At 38.7% G+C, this 16,501-nt stretch overlaps 1 protein-coding gene across 1 annotated transcript in view; it reads right to left on the minus strand.

The window, feature by feature from the left end:
- KIF16B (kinesin family member 16B) overlaps positions 1 to 16,501 on the minus strand; it is a 222,028-nt gene that overhangs the window by 183,368 nt on the left and 22,159 nt on the right. Inside the window, exons 2-3 of the mRNA XM_044663419.1 lie at positions 3,489 to 3,558; positions 1,047 to 1,160 (exon numbers count right to left, since the gene is read on the minus strand). Of these exons, the coding sequence (XP_044519354.1) occupies positions 1,047 to 1,160; positions 3,489 to 3,558 (184 nt within the window). The remainder of the gene's footprint in view (positions 1 to 1,046; positions 1,161 to 3,488; positions 3,559 to 16,501) is intronic.

Genomic DNA, 16,501 nt, shown 5'->3' on the forward strand with positions numbered 1-16,501 from the left:
AAATCTATTAAAAGAACAAATACAGAATTGCTCTGAATTCAGATTTTCCAAAAGTATAGCTCTGAGTAACTCAAGACTGCTCATGGATGAAAATATCTCCCAAGCATCCCCTCCACGGTACAAAGTTGGGAGGGGAGAGTTGGTGAAGAAAGTTAATTCTAATCAGTAGAGAATTCACTGTTGGGCATTTCACAAAGATTAAGGACATCTGGCAATCTGGAAGCTAAGAACAAGAGCTTTTCTTTACAACAGAAAAACAATTAAGAGGCCACCTTACTTCTGCTTATCTACCTGCTGATAAATCTCCCTTCTGATAGCATTTTCACAAGGTTAATATAAAAAACAATTTTAAAAGAGGTTGATAATGTACAAAGATGAAACAAAAGAGATCCATTCATAACACAAAACTATCAGATCTAAGATATATCAAGAACCAAGCAATAGTAATATCATTTATATGGCACTTCTAAGGTATATGCATACTATACATGTTATATCATCTATTCTTCACCACACCACGGTGAGATAGGTGCTATTTTATATACAAAGAAAACTAAGTCTGATAAAAAATTAAATGCCTTGCTCAAGGTCACACAGTAAATAACAGAAGTTGTTCAGATTCAGGTCTTCCCATTTGCAAGTCCAGTAGTCTAACCATTATATCAGCTAGCCGCCTCAATGGCAATTGCCAAGCTTGTATAAATGGGCAGAAGTACTGTGATTAGTGACTAGAGTCTGCTTGAAGTCAGAAAGCGCTGTGTTCACCCCAACCCACGCCTCTGATGTTTCCTAGTTTTGGGAAGTTGGAGGAAAACATACTTCGTTCCTTTGTAATTTGGGCAACTCCCTAAAACTTTGCCATTAATTCATGGACAGAGTAGAGTTAATGCCCACAAGGAAAAATCCCTCAACAGCAAAGAAATCACAGATACTTTAAATATTCATGTATGTAAATGGATAACGGAAAATTTTAGGAATAAGATTGGCAATATAAAAATAACTTGTCCAAGGGAAAATAAAGACACTTAAGATTTTAGAAATCATACCATTTCTTGAGAAACATAATTTGGACTTTTAGAATCAGCAGAACAAAAGGAAAAGTCATAGGTGAAGGTTTTGGTTCTTTCTCTTCCTGAATCTCCAGTCCCTCCCTCTGGAATCTAGAAGAAAAAAAAGCAGAAATGATATATAAAGCACTGCAGAAACAAAAACACTTCCTAAATGCACCATTTTTCTGCCCGAGAACCTCTCGGAGTGTCCATCTTCTGAAGACGTCTGAACTCCTCACCCTGGGATCCAACCTTGCGTGCACTTCCCTCTGCAGCCTTCTTTTCTGTGAGCTGCCAGACAGACAGACAGTCAAACAGACTCCTTTGTGCTCACTCTGCCCGCTCCACTCCTGCAGGGGCAGATGGTCTCTCAGCTCCTTCCAGCGCTACAAAGGCAGGATGCTGAGGCCCTGCTCACCAGTTAGGTTTGCTTTTTAGGAAGCCTTAGAAGACAGAAGGGAGCGTGGCTGGATTTAGAGGCGAGGACCCGGGGAATTCAGAGTTATGAAATTTTTAAATCAAAGGGGAATAAGGGGCCATCAGGAGGCTCTCGTTTAAGTCAATGAAGAATTCAGGAGGCCCTTTAAAGAACTTGCCCTAGAAACTTCAAGAGAAGAAGTGAGGAGACAGCAGGGAGGAAGGGGAGAGAAAGGGAATAAGCACTTGGGAAGCACCTACTGTGCACCAAAAACGGTGCTAACCACTTTTTTCCAAGGGCTACTGAAGAAAGTAACTGATCCTCACAAAATACCACACACACACACAGGAGGGGCTATTATTATTCCCATTTTAACAGATGAGAAAACTGAGGCAAGCACAGCTAATATGTGGCAAGGGCTACATCTGAACTCAGACCTGCCCAGCACTTTGCCACGAGCTACTTTAGAAGTGGGCTGAAAAACGGATCTGTGGAATCTGTGGAATTGAGTGGAACAACTTGCCTTTTGGAGGCTTCAGCTAAGTGACTCTGCACTGTGGGCCTTAGGTGACCTCTGCCCTTGAGCTGCCCCTAGTGGTGACTGGAGAAAGGGCGAGCTTCTCAAAAAGGCCTGTTATTCTGTGCTGCCCTCTCTGGCCAGAGAAGGAAAACCATAGGGAGCCTGAGCAAATGCCGGAATCCAGGGAGCAGTCCAGACTGGACCAGGGAGCCACACTCGGAAGCTCTGGAGGCGCTGCCTCCAGTTCCCCACAAGCCGGAAGGGCACGCCTAGGTGGCGCCACATTTCCCCATGGTGCATTCACATTTAGTCTATTAGCACCTCTGAGGAAACTGTTTCACTCCCACAAGTGTAGAATAGCCAAGAAACCCAGTGAGCAGATCAGAGGGGCAAGCAGGGCAGCCCTAGTTCTCCTTCTATCTCTGGAGACAATGGGGAGATCTGGCTGGAGTGAAGGGGTGTGATGGCCCCCCATGAGGCCTCTATACAGTGCGGATGGGGACTGTAACCCACAAGGGTGGAATTGCCCCTGAAGCTGCACTCCAAGCAATCCAGGCACCAGGGCTGCAGACAGTCAGAGAGGGCGTCCTAGAGAACTGGGTTTGGGCTGGACCTTGAAGGACAAGGCTGATCTAGAAAAGTAAAGGCTGGAAGGATTGAGATGGAAAAGAGGCAAAGGAAAGGCATTTTAGGCCAGGGAACTGGCATGGACCAAGGGTCAACCCTTGCTCAGGCACAATTACAGCAAAACTTGTTGGTTAGGTATCAAATGACTCCAAACCTTTGATGATAAAAACATTCCCTAGCTAAAGAGATAGACCACACTACTTTGAAATGCAAAATGTTTGGTCCCTTGGGCAGTGAACTAATCTGAACTTCTTACTCTGGTCCATCAAGACCTGAAAAAGTCCAGTTTGCCAATAGGGCTGGTCTTATAAACACATGAAAAAGGGCTGGAATTATAAACAAAGTGAGGCTTTCAGACACATTTCCCCTAATGCTAGGTGAATAGTTCAGTTGAATGTCAGCCTTTGGTGGTTATCATTTTAAAGGAAAGCTGTTTAGCTTTGTCCTAGAGCCTACTTTTCTAAATTGACTAAACTACAGCCTAAAGTTATGATCGGAAATAAAATTTCTTGTAAGACCCTTTTCCTAATAGTCTAAAGGATATTCTGAACCAGTCAAAGCTCATGTATAGCACAAAAAATACACCTTGCCATTTGAATTGCTAACTTTCAAAGGGTTATCTAGATAGGTGATTTTCCTATTTGGAAGGTACAGTATTCCTTAATCTAGCTTCCAAATTAACATCAAAAACTGAAAGAAAATGTAAAGAAAGTAGGAGAAAAACAATACTGCTTTTCCATCCCTTCTCAATATAGGAAGCGAAGAAAAGAATAGCAAAAAACAGCTCTCGGAACAGATAGTAAAACAAAAACATGAGAATTTTTCCACATAAAGAAAATGTCTATTGATCTCAAAAGAGAAACAAAAAACTTGCCTTTAAGTTTGTGATTGTTGTTTTGTTTGTTTCCATGTGAATAATACACTTGGCCTCCAAATCCTTTTCCCTGAAAACAGAAACACAATCCAATATATTAATAAAAGAACTTTATACATACTTAATGCAAAGAGGTGTCATTTATGTTTAAATTAGTATGTAAAGTTATTTTACAAAGCAATTTTAATTGATAAGTATACCATTCTTCCTAGTATACAGGTAAGCTTTTAACTTCCAGGTGTATAATTAGAATTTGCTCCCAAGAAACTCTCTTTCCCTGCTTCCCATGTTCCTTCTCACATTAGTAGGTAGAGTATAAGTTTTGTGTGACCCCGCCCCTTGCTCTCTTTCTGCTTGATCAAGGCAGGAGAATCTACACACACACATGGGTTTACTTTTTGTTAGATAATTAGGCTTGAACTTCTATTTATTTTAGTTTATTTTCTTTCTACTTCAAGTCATTATTAATAAACTTTATAAAATATAATACTTGGAGTTATTTGATATTAATTTAAATTTTACATAGGAAAGGTCATCTGGATCTGATTTTCAGGCTTTTTTCTCAAGCTTTATTGCTTAAAGGGCAATAAAGCCCTTGAAGGAGAGAGCACTGGTCTTTGAATCGGGAAAACTCATCTTCCTGAGTTCAAATCTGGCTCGAACACTTACTAGCTGTGTGACCTGGGCAAGTCATTTAACCCATGTTCCTCGTGGTAAATCAGTCCAAGATCTTTGCCAAGAAAACTCCAAATGGGGTCACAAAAAGTAGGACCTGATTGAAACAAACGAACAACTGCTGAACTAAAAAATCCACTAAAAATTCTACATTAGGAATTTGTCTAACATGCTCTCTAGATACCACAGCCAGTCTTCCAGACAGATACCAAAAATAAGAAAATCTCCAAAATGGAAGGGAGCACAGAGGTTGCCTCCAGTGGGCCAAACCATAGTTGACCAAGAATTCCCTTGATAAGCCTAACAAGGAGTCATGGAACACTTGATAATGGAGATGAACCCAATACTCCTAAGGCAGCCCATTCTACTCTGTAATACCTCTTGATTTTTCTCGATGTTCAGTCTAAATTTGTAATTCCTACTCAGAGTTCCTGTCTGGCTCTCCCCTCTGAACAGTTTTCTCTTCAAATTCTAGTTCCTTTAACCAAAGCTGATAAGCCCTAAAGTCAGGAAGACATGAGTTCAAATGCTGCCTTAGACTTTGTGAGCCTGGACAAATTGCTTTACTTTTCAAAGCCTCGGTTTCCTCATATATAAAATAGGGAAAAAATATCCCTGACCTTACAAAGCCAAAAGGAGATTCCAATGAGATGTGTGTAAAGCACTCTGTAAATCTTAAAGCACTTTCTTTAAATGCTGCTATCTATATAGCTCTTCACCATTGCAGCTGCCCTCCTCTTTTGCTGTCTTAATAATGTTCTTCCTAAAACGTGACACCTACAACTAAACCTAGCATCTGACCAGAGCATTTCTCTCTCTTACTCCACAAAAGGGAGGTAGATGACACAGCAGCAGATAGAGCACTGCACCTCATCAGGAAAACCTAAGTTCAAATCCAGACTCATAATAGTTGTGTGATTTAGAAAAGAGTTGACTCCTTCCAAGTTTCCTAAGAGACTAGCTTCCATCTTGGAGGAGGCCTCATAATTACTCACTATCAGCTAGGAGATATTCTCTTAGAAACACTAAAATAGGTTCTCAAGAAATACTACCATTTTTTAAAAACAGAGATTAAAATGTGTAATGCACCACCTTTATTTGGCATTTAAATGTTTATTTTAACAAAAAGATTAATAAATAATCCTTAAATATTATTAGAGCACTGGTTTAGTAACAGAATACAATGACCTATGAATAATATTAAAGTCTATTTTCTGGTCTCTCAGTGAATTCCTCTGACTGATAACTTCTTTGAATAACTAATGCATTTAATTAGAAGGCTTAGAAACTAGATGACAGAATCACAGAGCTAGAGATCATGACACACTAAAGATAAGAGCACCCTGTATATATCAAGAAATCAAAAATCTACAGGAATTTAGAATACACTCTCAGAAAAACACATGAATGTAGCCATTATGTGTTTCTAGGCCTTCAGCAAGAGATGGGAAAGTCTGATAGGAGAATAATTTGTTAATCCTATTAATTAAAAATACTTTTTGTTAATTCTTAAAAAAATTTAAATTGGTAACAGCATTCAGTTCTGTTCTATCAACAGTTCTTACTTCTTTTCAATCAATCAGAATTTGTTAAAGCCTCAACTATGTTCCATGCACTGGGAAATCTCAAAGAGTTTATATGTTTATATTCTACTGAAGGGAGATATGATCAATGGATATATGTGTATTTGTTTAGAATAGACAATGATAGGGTTTGGGGACCACTGATTTCATTAATCAGAAAATGTACCACTTGAACTAAGTCTTTTAAGGAGCTAGGGCTTCAAAAGGGAGAGCATTCCTGACAGATAGGACAGTCTCTGCAAAGACAAGATGGAACATTATGAGAAAAACTGGAGTAAAAGTTCGTGAGGAGTAAGGCATGATCAGCATGGAAAGAGAGGCTGGAGTATGATTGTAAAGGGCTTTTACAGCAAAAGAAAAGAGACTAGATTTTAACTCACCTCCATGGAGAATCATTGCCTTCTTGATCAGAGGACTGACATAGTCACCTCTGAGCTGTGAGGAGTACAGACTGGGGAGGAAAGATACAGGATTCAGGAAGGATAAAATTGGGGGCTACTGTCCCAGGAGGGATAATGAGGATCCAGTCTAGGGTAGTCATGGTGGAATTAGAAAGAAGGGGATAGGTACAAGAGATATTGAGGAAGTAGTACTGACAAGGCACAGGAACTGAATGAATGGGGAAGAGTGAGGATGAAGAGGTGAGAATGATTCCTAGTTGTCAGACCCAGGTGATCAGAAACAGAGAAGTTGGGGGAGAGGTGGCATTAGGATAAAAGAGAACAAACTCTGCTTTGAACATGCTGAGTTTCAGAAGCTTAAGGAACATCAAGGTAGAGACATCAAACTGTCAGCTGAAGACCAAGCTGGGACTGAATCTCCAAAGAGAGAGAAATGAGGGCTAGATAGCTCTAGAGATCTGTCAGTCATCTACTTGAAAATAATCAGGGAGTCCAGAGGACTTGATGAGATCACAGACATAAGAGAGAACAAGAGAAAAGGAAAGGACACAAAACAAAGCCATGAGGCATATCCATGCATAGGAGCAGCATGTAGACCAGGGGTCGGCAACGTATGGCTCTCAAGCCATATCTGGCTCTTTTGAGGGCCAGATATGGCTCTTTCTGCAGGAGCCAGTCATTTTTTTTTTTCAGGCGCTATTACAGGAGTGCGCACTGTGAGCACTGCACAGCTCTCACGAAATTACATTTTAAAAAAATGTGGCATTTGTGGCTCTCACGGCCAAAAAGGTTGCCAACCCCTGATGTAGACAATATTCCTGCAAAGGAGACCAATGAGTGGAATGGCGAAATGTCATGAAAACCCTGGAAGAAGAGCATGTCCATACATCACACAAAGAGAAAGTAGGAAGAGAACATAGTAGTGTCATCTAGTTCAACATATTCATTTTACAGATGAAGGAATTGAGGTTCAAAGGGGAGAGTGAATTGCCCAAGGTCATGCAGGTTGTAAGGCTCAGCACCAAGCAGTCAACACAGGTCCTCTAGCTATAAATCCAGTGCTTTGCTCTTCTGTCTCCAATATCCAGAAGAAAGGGATGGTCAATAGTGTCAAACACTATAGGAGTCAAAATTGATGACGGCTGAGCAAATGTCATTTATTTAGCAAGAAAGAGACTCTGATGAACTTGCAGAGAGGCCCTTCAAACAGGAAACAGAGTGGAGAAACTTGGTAAGTGAACCAGGAAGTGAACCAAAGTCTAAATTAATTCAGTCTTAGGCTTAATTTCAAAGTGTGATTTGAGGACAGTCACCTGAGTTAGCATTTAGAAGTAAGCCATCATTCTAAATTTACCTAAATGGAAGTATTCCATCATACTCTAACTATGACTATGTTAACATCTTTATCTTAATTTTGGGTAGAAAAGGCAGTTAGTGGCAGAAGCACAATTAATAAAGGCCTAAAGACTTGTGAAGAGAAATAAAAAAGGACACAAATGTTTCCTACTCTATAATAATTCCAATAACAATAATAACAGCTAGCATTTATAAAGTATCTACTATGTGCCAGGCACACAGTGCTAAACACTTTACAAATATTACCTCATCTAATCCTCAAAACAACCCTGGGAAGTGTTATTATTATCCCCATTTCTCAGTTGAAGAAACTGAGGCAGGAAAATCATGTGAGAGGCTCCTACCTTGAAATACAAAGTCTCGTCATTTCCCTTCTTTCAAAGCTATTTTTTATTTCCCTTGTGGATTCATTTGTTGAGATAAGTTATATTGGGAATGTGAGAAAATTAACAGTTTGTTTACTTAAAAAGGCTGCCCAATTGGTTGAAGAAAACATTTTTTTTAGCTATGTGCCAACACAATAAGTAAAAAGAAGGAAAGAAAGAAATCTGACAGAAGAAAGGAGTCTATTTCCTTTGAGATGAAGAGTTTTGGCAACCAGAGCTTGCTGTTTTCTAGATCACTTTTAGAAATAGTCTTTCCTGAGAAAGCATTCTTTATTCCCCTCCTCCAACCATAAGTTCATTTTCTTGAACGTGAATTTTCATTGTAATATTGTATGTCTGACTATGTAGCTTATAACTATAAATATGATGGGGAAATAGATTGCTTCTCTATTTGGATGATTATCCTATTTTTCTTTCTTAATAATAATAATATTTTCATGGCATTTATATATCACCTACTATGAACCAGGGATTGTGCTAGGCATTTTAGAAATAGCTTATTTAATCTTTACAATAACTCTCTGGGAGATGGGTACTATTATTTATCCCCATTTTACAATTAAGAAACTGAGGCAGCAGTTAAGTAATTTGCCCAAGATCTGGCCAGGTAGTGAATCTGAAGTCACATTCAACACAGGTCTTCCTGACTACCAGGTCCATCATTGCACCACCAGCTGTCCTGGGCAAGGAACTTAATAAATGCTTATTGAACGATTCACAAAATTTAATAGTAATAGTTAGCTTTAATATACCACTTTGGGAACCTTAAAGTGCTCTGCATATGCTAGCTCATGTGATCTTCACAACCCTGAAAGGGGGGTGCTATTATTATCCTCATTTTACAGTTGAGGAAGCTGAGGTAATTATACTTGCCAAATATCACAGAGCTAGTAAGTCTCTGAGGCAATATGTGAACTCAGGTCTTTCTGACTCTTTGTCCAGAAATGCCGCCTGTCCACTGTGCTACCTATATGCCTAGTAGTTCTGAAGTAAATATAATGTCATCTCTTGATTTTACGCTAAAAATAATATCTTCAATAATCTTAATACCATTTCAAGAGAAACGAATGAATAAATACACTCAGAAGCAGAACAGCATATACCAATTTTTATAGTCAAGGATCAAATATTCCTTTATTTTTTACTGAAGTCCTTGTCACCATACCTGTTCCTAGCTAGACTATCTACCCATAAAGTATCATATGAAGACTATCAATAAAGAACTATGTATGCTACTAAGCCCCACAGGACCCCAATATTTATATCTATAATAACCATGTTATTCAACTTTTAGAGATTTTGATGATAATTATTTTGAAAATGTCTTTTATTTTAAAGGGCTAATTATTTTTAATAACAAATAATTAGATCAACTTATAAAATCTATATCCACAGACCTGTCTCTATTATACCTATACATTTATAAAGGAATTCTCAGGTTGGAGGGTTCCCTTGGCATACAAGCAGGGATATGTTTCTCAAAACAAAATGTTATACACTTTTAAATTTAATTTTTAATTAAAGTTTAATTAAATTTAATGTTAAGTTTAACAAAACAACAAATCAAGCCCTCATTTGTAATCTTTGCCAAAAAAAAATTTTTTTTAACACTTACCTTCAGTCTTAGAATCTTATTGTGTATTGGTTTTAAGGCAGAAGAGTGGTAAGGGCTAGGCAATGGGGGTAAAGTGACTTGCCCAGGGTCACACAGCTAGGAATCGTCTGAGGCCAGATTTGAACCTAGGACTTCCCATCTCTAGGCCTGGCTCTCAATCCTCCAAGCTACCCACCTGCCCCCTATCTTTGCCAGTTTCCAAGGAATACCTGCTCACAATGAAAACTTAACAAGCCAGAGCTGGCTCCAGCACACCCTTACATACAACCAGAAATGTTTTTCAAAATCAAGAGCCTCATGGTCATAAAAAGCAAAGTAAACTATGAAAATGTCTAAAAACAAACTCAGTACAATGAATGCCTGGGAACTTTCTACTGTGCATGTCTTCAAAAGGCCTGGGTATCCCTGCCACTGCTACTGATCACATCCCTTCTTCACCAGGGTTCATTCTCTGGTAGCCACCTTCAGGTGATGAGGACCTCATACACCAAAAAGAATCTAGCATTTTCTGAAACCAAATTCCCACCTGTAACCTCTTGGATCCAAGCTAATTTCTGTGAAATCATCAAATCCTACTGCTCAATTGTTAGGAAAAATCACAGCTGAGTAAGTACTGAGAAAGCTCTTGGGTGGTTATTCCAGGCAATATCCCTAAGTTGCCTTGAACTTCTCAGAAAATGTCATTATCAACAAGTCACCACACACAGTGATTAGCTAGTGAGCTGTGACTCCAGGCACAGCTGCAAACACCCAAATATCAACACTTCAGAGTAGTAATAATCCATAGCTGAACAGATAAAAATAATTATAGTCACTGTTTGATTACTAACAGGATGTAGAAGTGAATTAACCACAACAAATCTTGCTTTCTTGCTCATATCTGTTGGCAATACTCAACAACCTCAATATTTTGAAAAGCATTTTCTTTGCTTGAGAGGCAATAACATAATGGATAAAAGTCAGGCTCTTAGTCAGGAAGGCCTTAGTTCAAAAGTGCCACCTCTGACACATACTGACCACTCTGCATTTCTCTCACCAGGCTGCAATCTGGACTTTCACTATCAGGACCTGAGAAACTTCTTTATCCTGGAAGATCACCTAAGCCCTGGAACTGCTCCTGTGGCCCCCTCTCTCATTCTGATTGAGAGGGGCTCCTCCCAGAACCTCCATTTAGGAAGGGTGCCTGATCAGACATCTCTTCAATTCTCACCAGGCTGCAATCCAATCCTCTCTCATGCCTGGGTACCTTCCTTCCTCTTCCTGTCCCTCCCTCCAGGTTTGTGTTTTTGCCACTAGAATGTAAACTTCTTGAGAGGAAGCACAGTTTCATTTGGCTTGTGTTCATATTCCCAGGACTTAGCATAAGTAAGCCTTAATAAATATTGTATGATGAGCATAACTCTGGACAAGCTATGAGACTTCCCAATACCTCATACCACTCTCTAGCCCTCTATGGTTGCAGATAGAGGCTCCAAGCAATTAATTAATCAAAGAAATCACCAGAACCAGCAAGAAAAAAACAAAAACAAAAACAACTTACTTCCCTAAAGTGCTTTTTCTACATAGCAGTCGTGAACCAAAAGGACCAAGAGGTTCCCCTCTCATCCTGCATAATGACATCAAAACCTGACTCACCATTTTCTGCTCTACCTTTCCAAGCCACAATCCTTACCTTCATCATTCAAGTTTAATTCTTCTAATACCTGTATCTTACAATTCCTTGACCTCGACTCAATCACTCAAGATAAAGTCACACCTTAGACTTTATTACTCTGAATTGCCCCATATTTCATAATTTCCTATTCAGACAATTTTCTGTCCCATTTCTTATAATCCCTCACATCTAAAGGATTGTAATAATTTAAACTGGGTTTGACAAATATAAGAATTTTTTTAAAAATTATTGTGGTTGCCATTTCTAAAAATAATTAACTTCTCCAGTCAAAATGGCTGTAAGCAACTTTTATTTACAGAAAGGTAGAGATATTAAAGTAGGAAATATAGGAAAGAGGTAGGAAAAAAAATCACCTAGCTACAAATACCCTAAATCCTAATCCTAATGCCTCCAGATCACAAATGTGAATCCGAAAGCAAATCTCACCAGAATCCAAAGTCCTAATTATAAAGCCGAAATCTGAAGAGCCAGGAGACACTGAAAAATCCACCAATAACCTTCAGTGCACATGAGGCTAAAACCACCAAGAATCTCACCAAAGCTCATGCTGAAGAGAGTATCCCACCAAGCACCAACCAAGAGAGAGAAAGGGGTGGGAAAGAGAGAAAGGGGTGGGAAAGAGAGAGTGAGAGAGTGAGAGACAGAGAGAGAAAGAGAAAAGGAGGGAGGGGGTAAATAGGGAAGGGAGAGAGGTGGGAAGAGGGTGAGGGAAAGAGAAGGAAGGAAAAGAAGGAAGGGAGGGAGAGGGAAATGAAAGCCAGAGATAGAAAGATTTTTCTTCCTTGAATGTTTATCTTCTTAGCAAATGTATGATTCATTCTCAGAAAGATAAAGAATGAATAAAAATGCATTATTAAGCATTTACTATGTGCCAGGCATTGTGCTAAGAAGCTAGGAACACAAATTTTAAAAAATAATCCTGCCACCAAAGAGCTTAATTTCTAATAGAAGAAATCAGCACATGTGATAAAGTGGAGGTCCAGGACGCTTACAGAAATGAGAAGTGATATTATAGAGCAATTGACTGACATCTTTTCCAAAGGAAGAATAGCATTAATTTACTTCTTATTACTAGTAGTGGAAACAGATAGAGGAGGACAGGTATAATGAATGTGAAATTTCACTAGCCAAAAAACCAAGAGACCCAGACACCAGGCTAATGTTCCCCACCCACACCATTTTCATGCCATTCTACTCCACTATAGTCAGCATCCACAAAACCACCCTGGGTCCCCAGCAAGTGAAATGCCACCATTTCTAGCCCTACTCAGATTCCTACACTTCTATTCTCTGGCCATCTCCATGTCATACTCCTTGCTCCTTCACACCAGACTCTCTGCCTCAACCTCATAATCCTTTTATCCGCTATTTACTGTGAACAAAGCAGCCAAACATGCTCCTTCAACCACCCTCCTTTCTCCTATCTCCTGAGGAAATGTCCTTTGTCATTTACAAAATTAGCAAACCTAGAATTATCTATTCTGCTTCGTCTATGACTTCACCAGTAGTCATTCCCCTCACATCATAACCTATGCCCCTCTTTGATGGCTTGTTCCCTTCCTGCAACAAGCATTTGCATGCCACTCTCAAAATTTTGAGAGTTGAAAAAATTACAGCCATTTGACATGAACTCCCTCTCTTCTCATTCTCTTTCCAAAACTTCCTGACATCTCCCACTTTCTCCTCATTTTCCCCAATCTCTAACAAAGAGGTAGCCCTTCTTCCAAAAGCCAACCACTCTAGATGGGTACTTGGTACCAAATCTTCTCTTTCTTTAGCATTCTAATACTTGTATGGTTTCAACAACTATTGTCTCAACATGAGAGGCAACCAGAGCTGAGCTAAACACTTAACAACTGACAGCTGTGCCATGAAACACTTTTAAATCTAATCTGCATTATTAACATTTTGTCTAGACTTCTCCATTACTTTCTTAAGTCTAGACCAGTAATGGGCAAACTTTTTAAAGAGGGGGTCAAAGGAAAGGAAATGCTCATCCATCAGTCTGTTTCTAAGGCAACTCTTTCAAAGTTTCATTGTATTGTATCTTACTCATTATTTTTGTCAGATTAGGAATAATGTCCCTTGGTGGATAGAACATTTCAGAGGAACACATCTGGACTGCAGGCCGTAGTTTGCCCATCACTGGTCTAGTCAATCAAAGAAACAGTAAATCAATGTAGCATTTGCTGATTTCTAAGGTGTAAATGCTCACATTGAAAAATCAGATCATCTCTCAGGAGTTGGCTCCAACCAACCCTTGCTTAGATCTTCAAACCTTGACAGATCTCCTCTGCTCCAGATGCATATTTCCCAATGCTAGATGGCACAGTGGGTGGAGTATCAAGCACAGAATTAGAAGACTCAACTTCCTGGGTTCAAATCTGGACTCAGATACTAGTCATCTGTTATGTAACCTTGGGCAAGTCATTTAACTCTCTTTTCCTTATCTCAGTTTCCTCATCTGTCAAATGAGCTGGAGAAGGAAATGGCAAACCACTCCTGTATCTTTGTCAAGAAAACCCCAAAAGGGGGTCATGAAGAGTCAGACACAACTGAAACAAACAACAACAAAAACTATTCAGCATCTGTATCTGCCTGTCTTACCATCACCAGGTCCAAAGCCAGGCTCAACATTTTTCCCCACAGTTAAAAGCCAGAGTAGGAAACTGATATCTGAGGAAAACAGGTTGTAGTACTAAGACACAGAAGAAAGTCCTTGGCAGTAAGCAAGGATGCAGAATTAGGCAGCAAGGGGTACGGTAACAAAGTTTATAAGTTTGACCAAGAGCTTATCTTTGTCTAATATTGTTCTTCTGGATAAGGATGGAAAAATGAGAGAAAAGTTAGATACTTTATAAACATTCCAGCAAAAATATGAATAACTAAAGCTTTCTCAAAATAGAAGATGACAAACTCCAAAAATTATCTTAATCAAGAAATATATATTTTAGGAAACAAACACCTAACAATCCCTCTGAATCAGTTTTTAAAAGTGATTAAATCTATGACTTGTTAGAAAACTGGGATTTAGTGAGGTGGCAAGTCAGCCCTGAGGATATTCAGAGAACTGCTCAGTGTGAACTGAAGAGATCTAGAGAACCTCAGATTCTGGGAATTAACAGTTTAATGTAATACAAGTGAAGGATAACAATATTTTCCACTGGTACTCCAATCAATGTATCATCTCATCAGTGTAGATACACCCTCTGAAAATGCAGATTGCAAACTATTTAGTGCAACTTATGTCCATGTCTTCCCATAAAATTACTACTGCAGGCCAGCCAACATATTGGAAGAATTCCTTACATAAATATTAGCAAAGCACATAGGTTGTCAATTAATTGTTCCACTAGGACTATATGAATGAATGTCAAATTTCTTTTTTATTTCTGATGACTTCATTTTCTGACCACTTCAGAATTTCCCATTCAGAATGTGTTGTAACCTATTCGTGCCTATTATAAAACTCTTTACAACTTTGAATCTTCAGAGATTGTAGGATTCTAATACTCAAAAGTATATCATTGTCAGAAGAACATACCAATTTCTTAAAAAGTCTAATCAAAAGTATACATTGTTATCAGAATAATATGTCATTTTTTAAACATTTATTAATATTCGTTTTTAACATGGCTACATGATTCATGCTCCTACTTTCTCCTTCACCCCCCGCACCCCCCCACCCATGGCCAACGCACATTTCCACTGGTTTTATCATGTGTCATTGCTTAATACGTCAATTTTTAAAAAAGAATATACCAATAGATTCTATGATCTTACTGATAGGGGACATCCCCTCCAATAATGATCATCATAACTCATCCTATGTGATACTCAACATATCCTCAGACATTTCATAAAGAGGCTCCAGCCAGAGCTCTGGGAGGTTTCCTTCCAGGCCATCTTATCATCTTCCCTCTCCTCCCACAGACTTCCCTCAAAACTGAGTTCTCTATTTATGTATTGCTTTCCCCATTAGAATGAAGCTCTTTGAAGGATTAATCGCCTGCTTTTTCTAATTTCTTTCCCTAAATATTAGCATAATACCTGGAATCTATTAAGTGTTTAATCAATGCTTTATTATAAATATCTTCATCTCATTCTGTGGACATCTTGAAGATATCACAGAAGCACAATGACCATCTATTCATTGTTCACCCCTCACTCTCATCTCATCCCTCTTCTCACACAAGAACATTTCTTTAGTCATATGTCTTAGATAACAACTTTTGCAATATTTCTCCTGCATAACTCCTTATTTATAATGTGTTGCAGCAACTCGAATTTACCATCCACAACTACATTGCCTTCTGAGTAACCAACTTGAATTCTTTATATATATGTCAATATAGCGTTTTAAGACACTCAGCCAAACAACATCTCTGGGAGAATACTGGTGTTAAAAAATGGGACTTGAATTTAAGAGGTTTGGGAGAAATTAAAAGATCTCTGAAATTATATACAAAAAAAATCAGCTCACCCCTTTGTCCTATTCAATTCCAGACACAGATCATTATCCACTTGCAATGTCCACTCAAGGTTTATATACTTATGGACAAGCTCTGTGCATTAGTCAATTGTGAAACATTAACAATGTCTAGACAGTAGGAATTTGTATATTTTTCAAGAGATCTTGTCTAATTTTGACTTGGGCATAGAATCAATCAATAAGGATTTGTTAAGAGTTAGGTGGTATGTGCTACACCTTATTGGAAACAGTATTTTATTATATGAAATGAATGTTTTTTTTATAATCCACCAACATATGCATGGTAGGGTTGAAGAGTGTCTACACTTTTGAATAAACTGTGCAACTATTTCTTATAAAAACCTGCCTGTTTCCTTCTGATGTTCTCTCAAGAATACTTCTACCAACAGCCACAAAATAATAAAAGACCTGGAAGAAGGATTCCAGCACATTATGTGGAAATGACAAGGACATGAGTTACACATGGTAAGCGGGCAAGAAAGGTTTTCCAACTACCAGTAGAAAAAGTACCCGCAGTGATGTGCTCACAAATTTATCCATGTATAAAAGATAAATACTGGGCAGCTGGATGGGTCAATGGATATAGAGCTAGGCCTGGAGTCAGGAGGTACTGATTCAACTCTGGCCTCAGACAGTTCCTAGCAAGTCATTTAACCCCAATTGCCAAGCCATTCTTCTGCCCTAGAACCAATACTTAGTATCAAGTCTAAGAGAGAAGGTAAGGATTTTAAAAATAAAATAAAAGATAGATGGCATAATTCAATTTTATCTACATTGTTCTGGAAGCCAAACCACTATTAGGTTAAAAGTCTATATCAGTGATTCCCGAA

The sequence above is a fragment of the Gracilinanus agilis genome, chromosome 2 (assembly GCF_016433145.1).
Source record: "Gracilinanus agilis isolate LMUSP501 chromosome 2, AgileGrace, whole genome shotgun sequence".
Taxonomy (NCBI): domain Eukaryota; kingdom Metazoa; phylum Chordata; class Mammalia; order Didelphimorphia; family Didelphidae; genus Gracilinanus; species Gracilinanus agilis.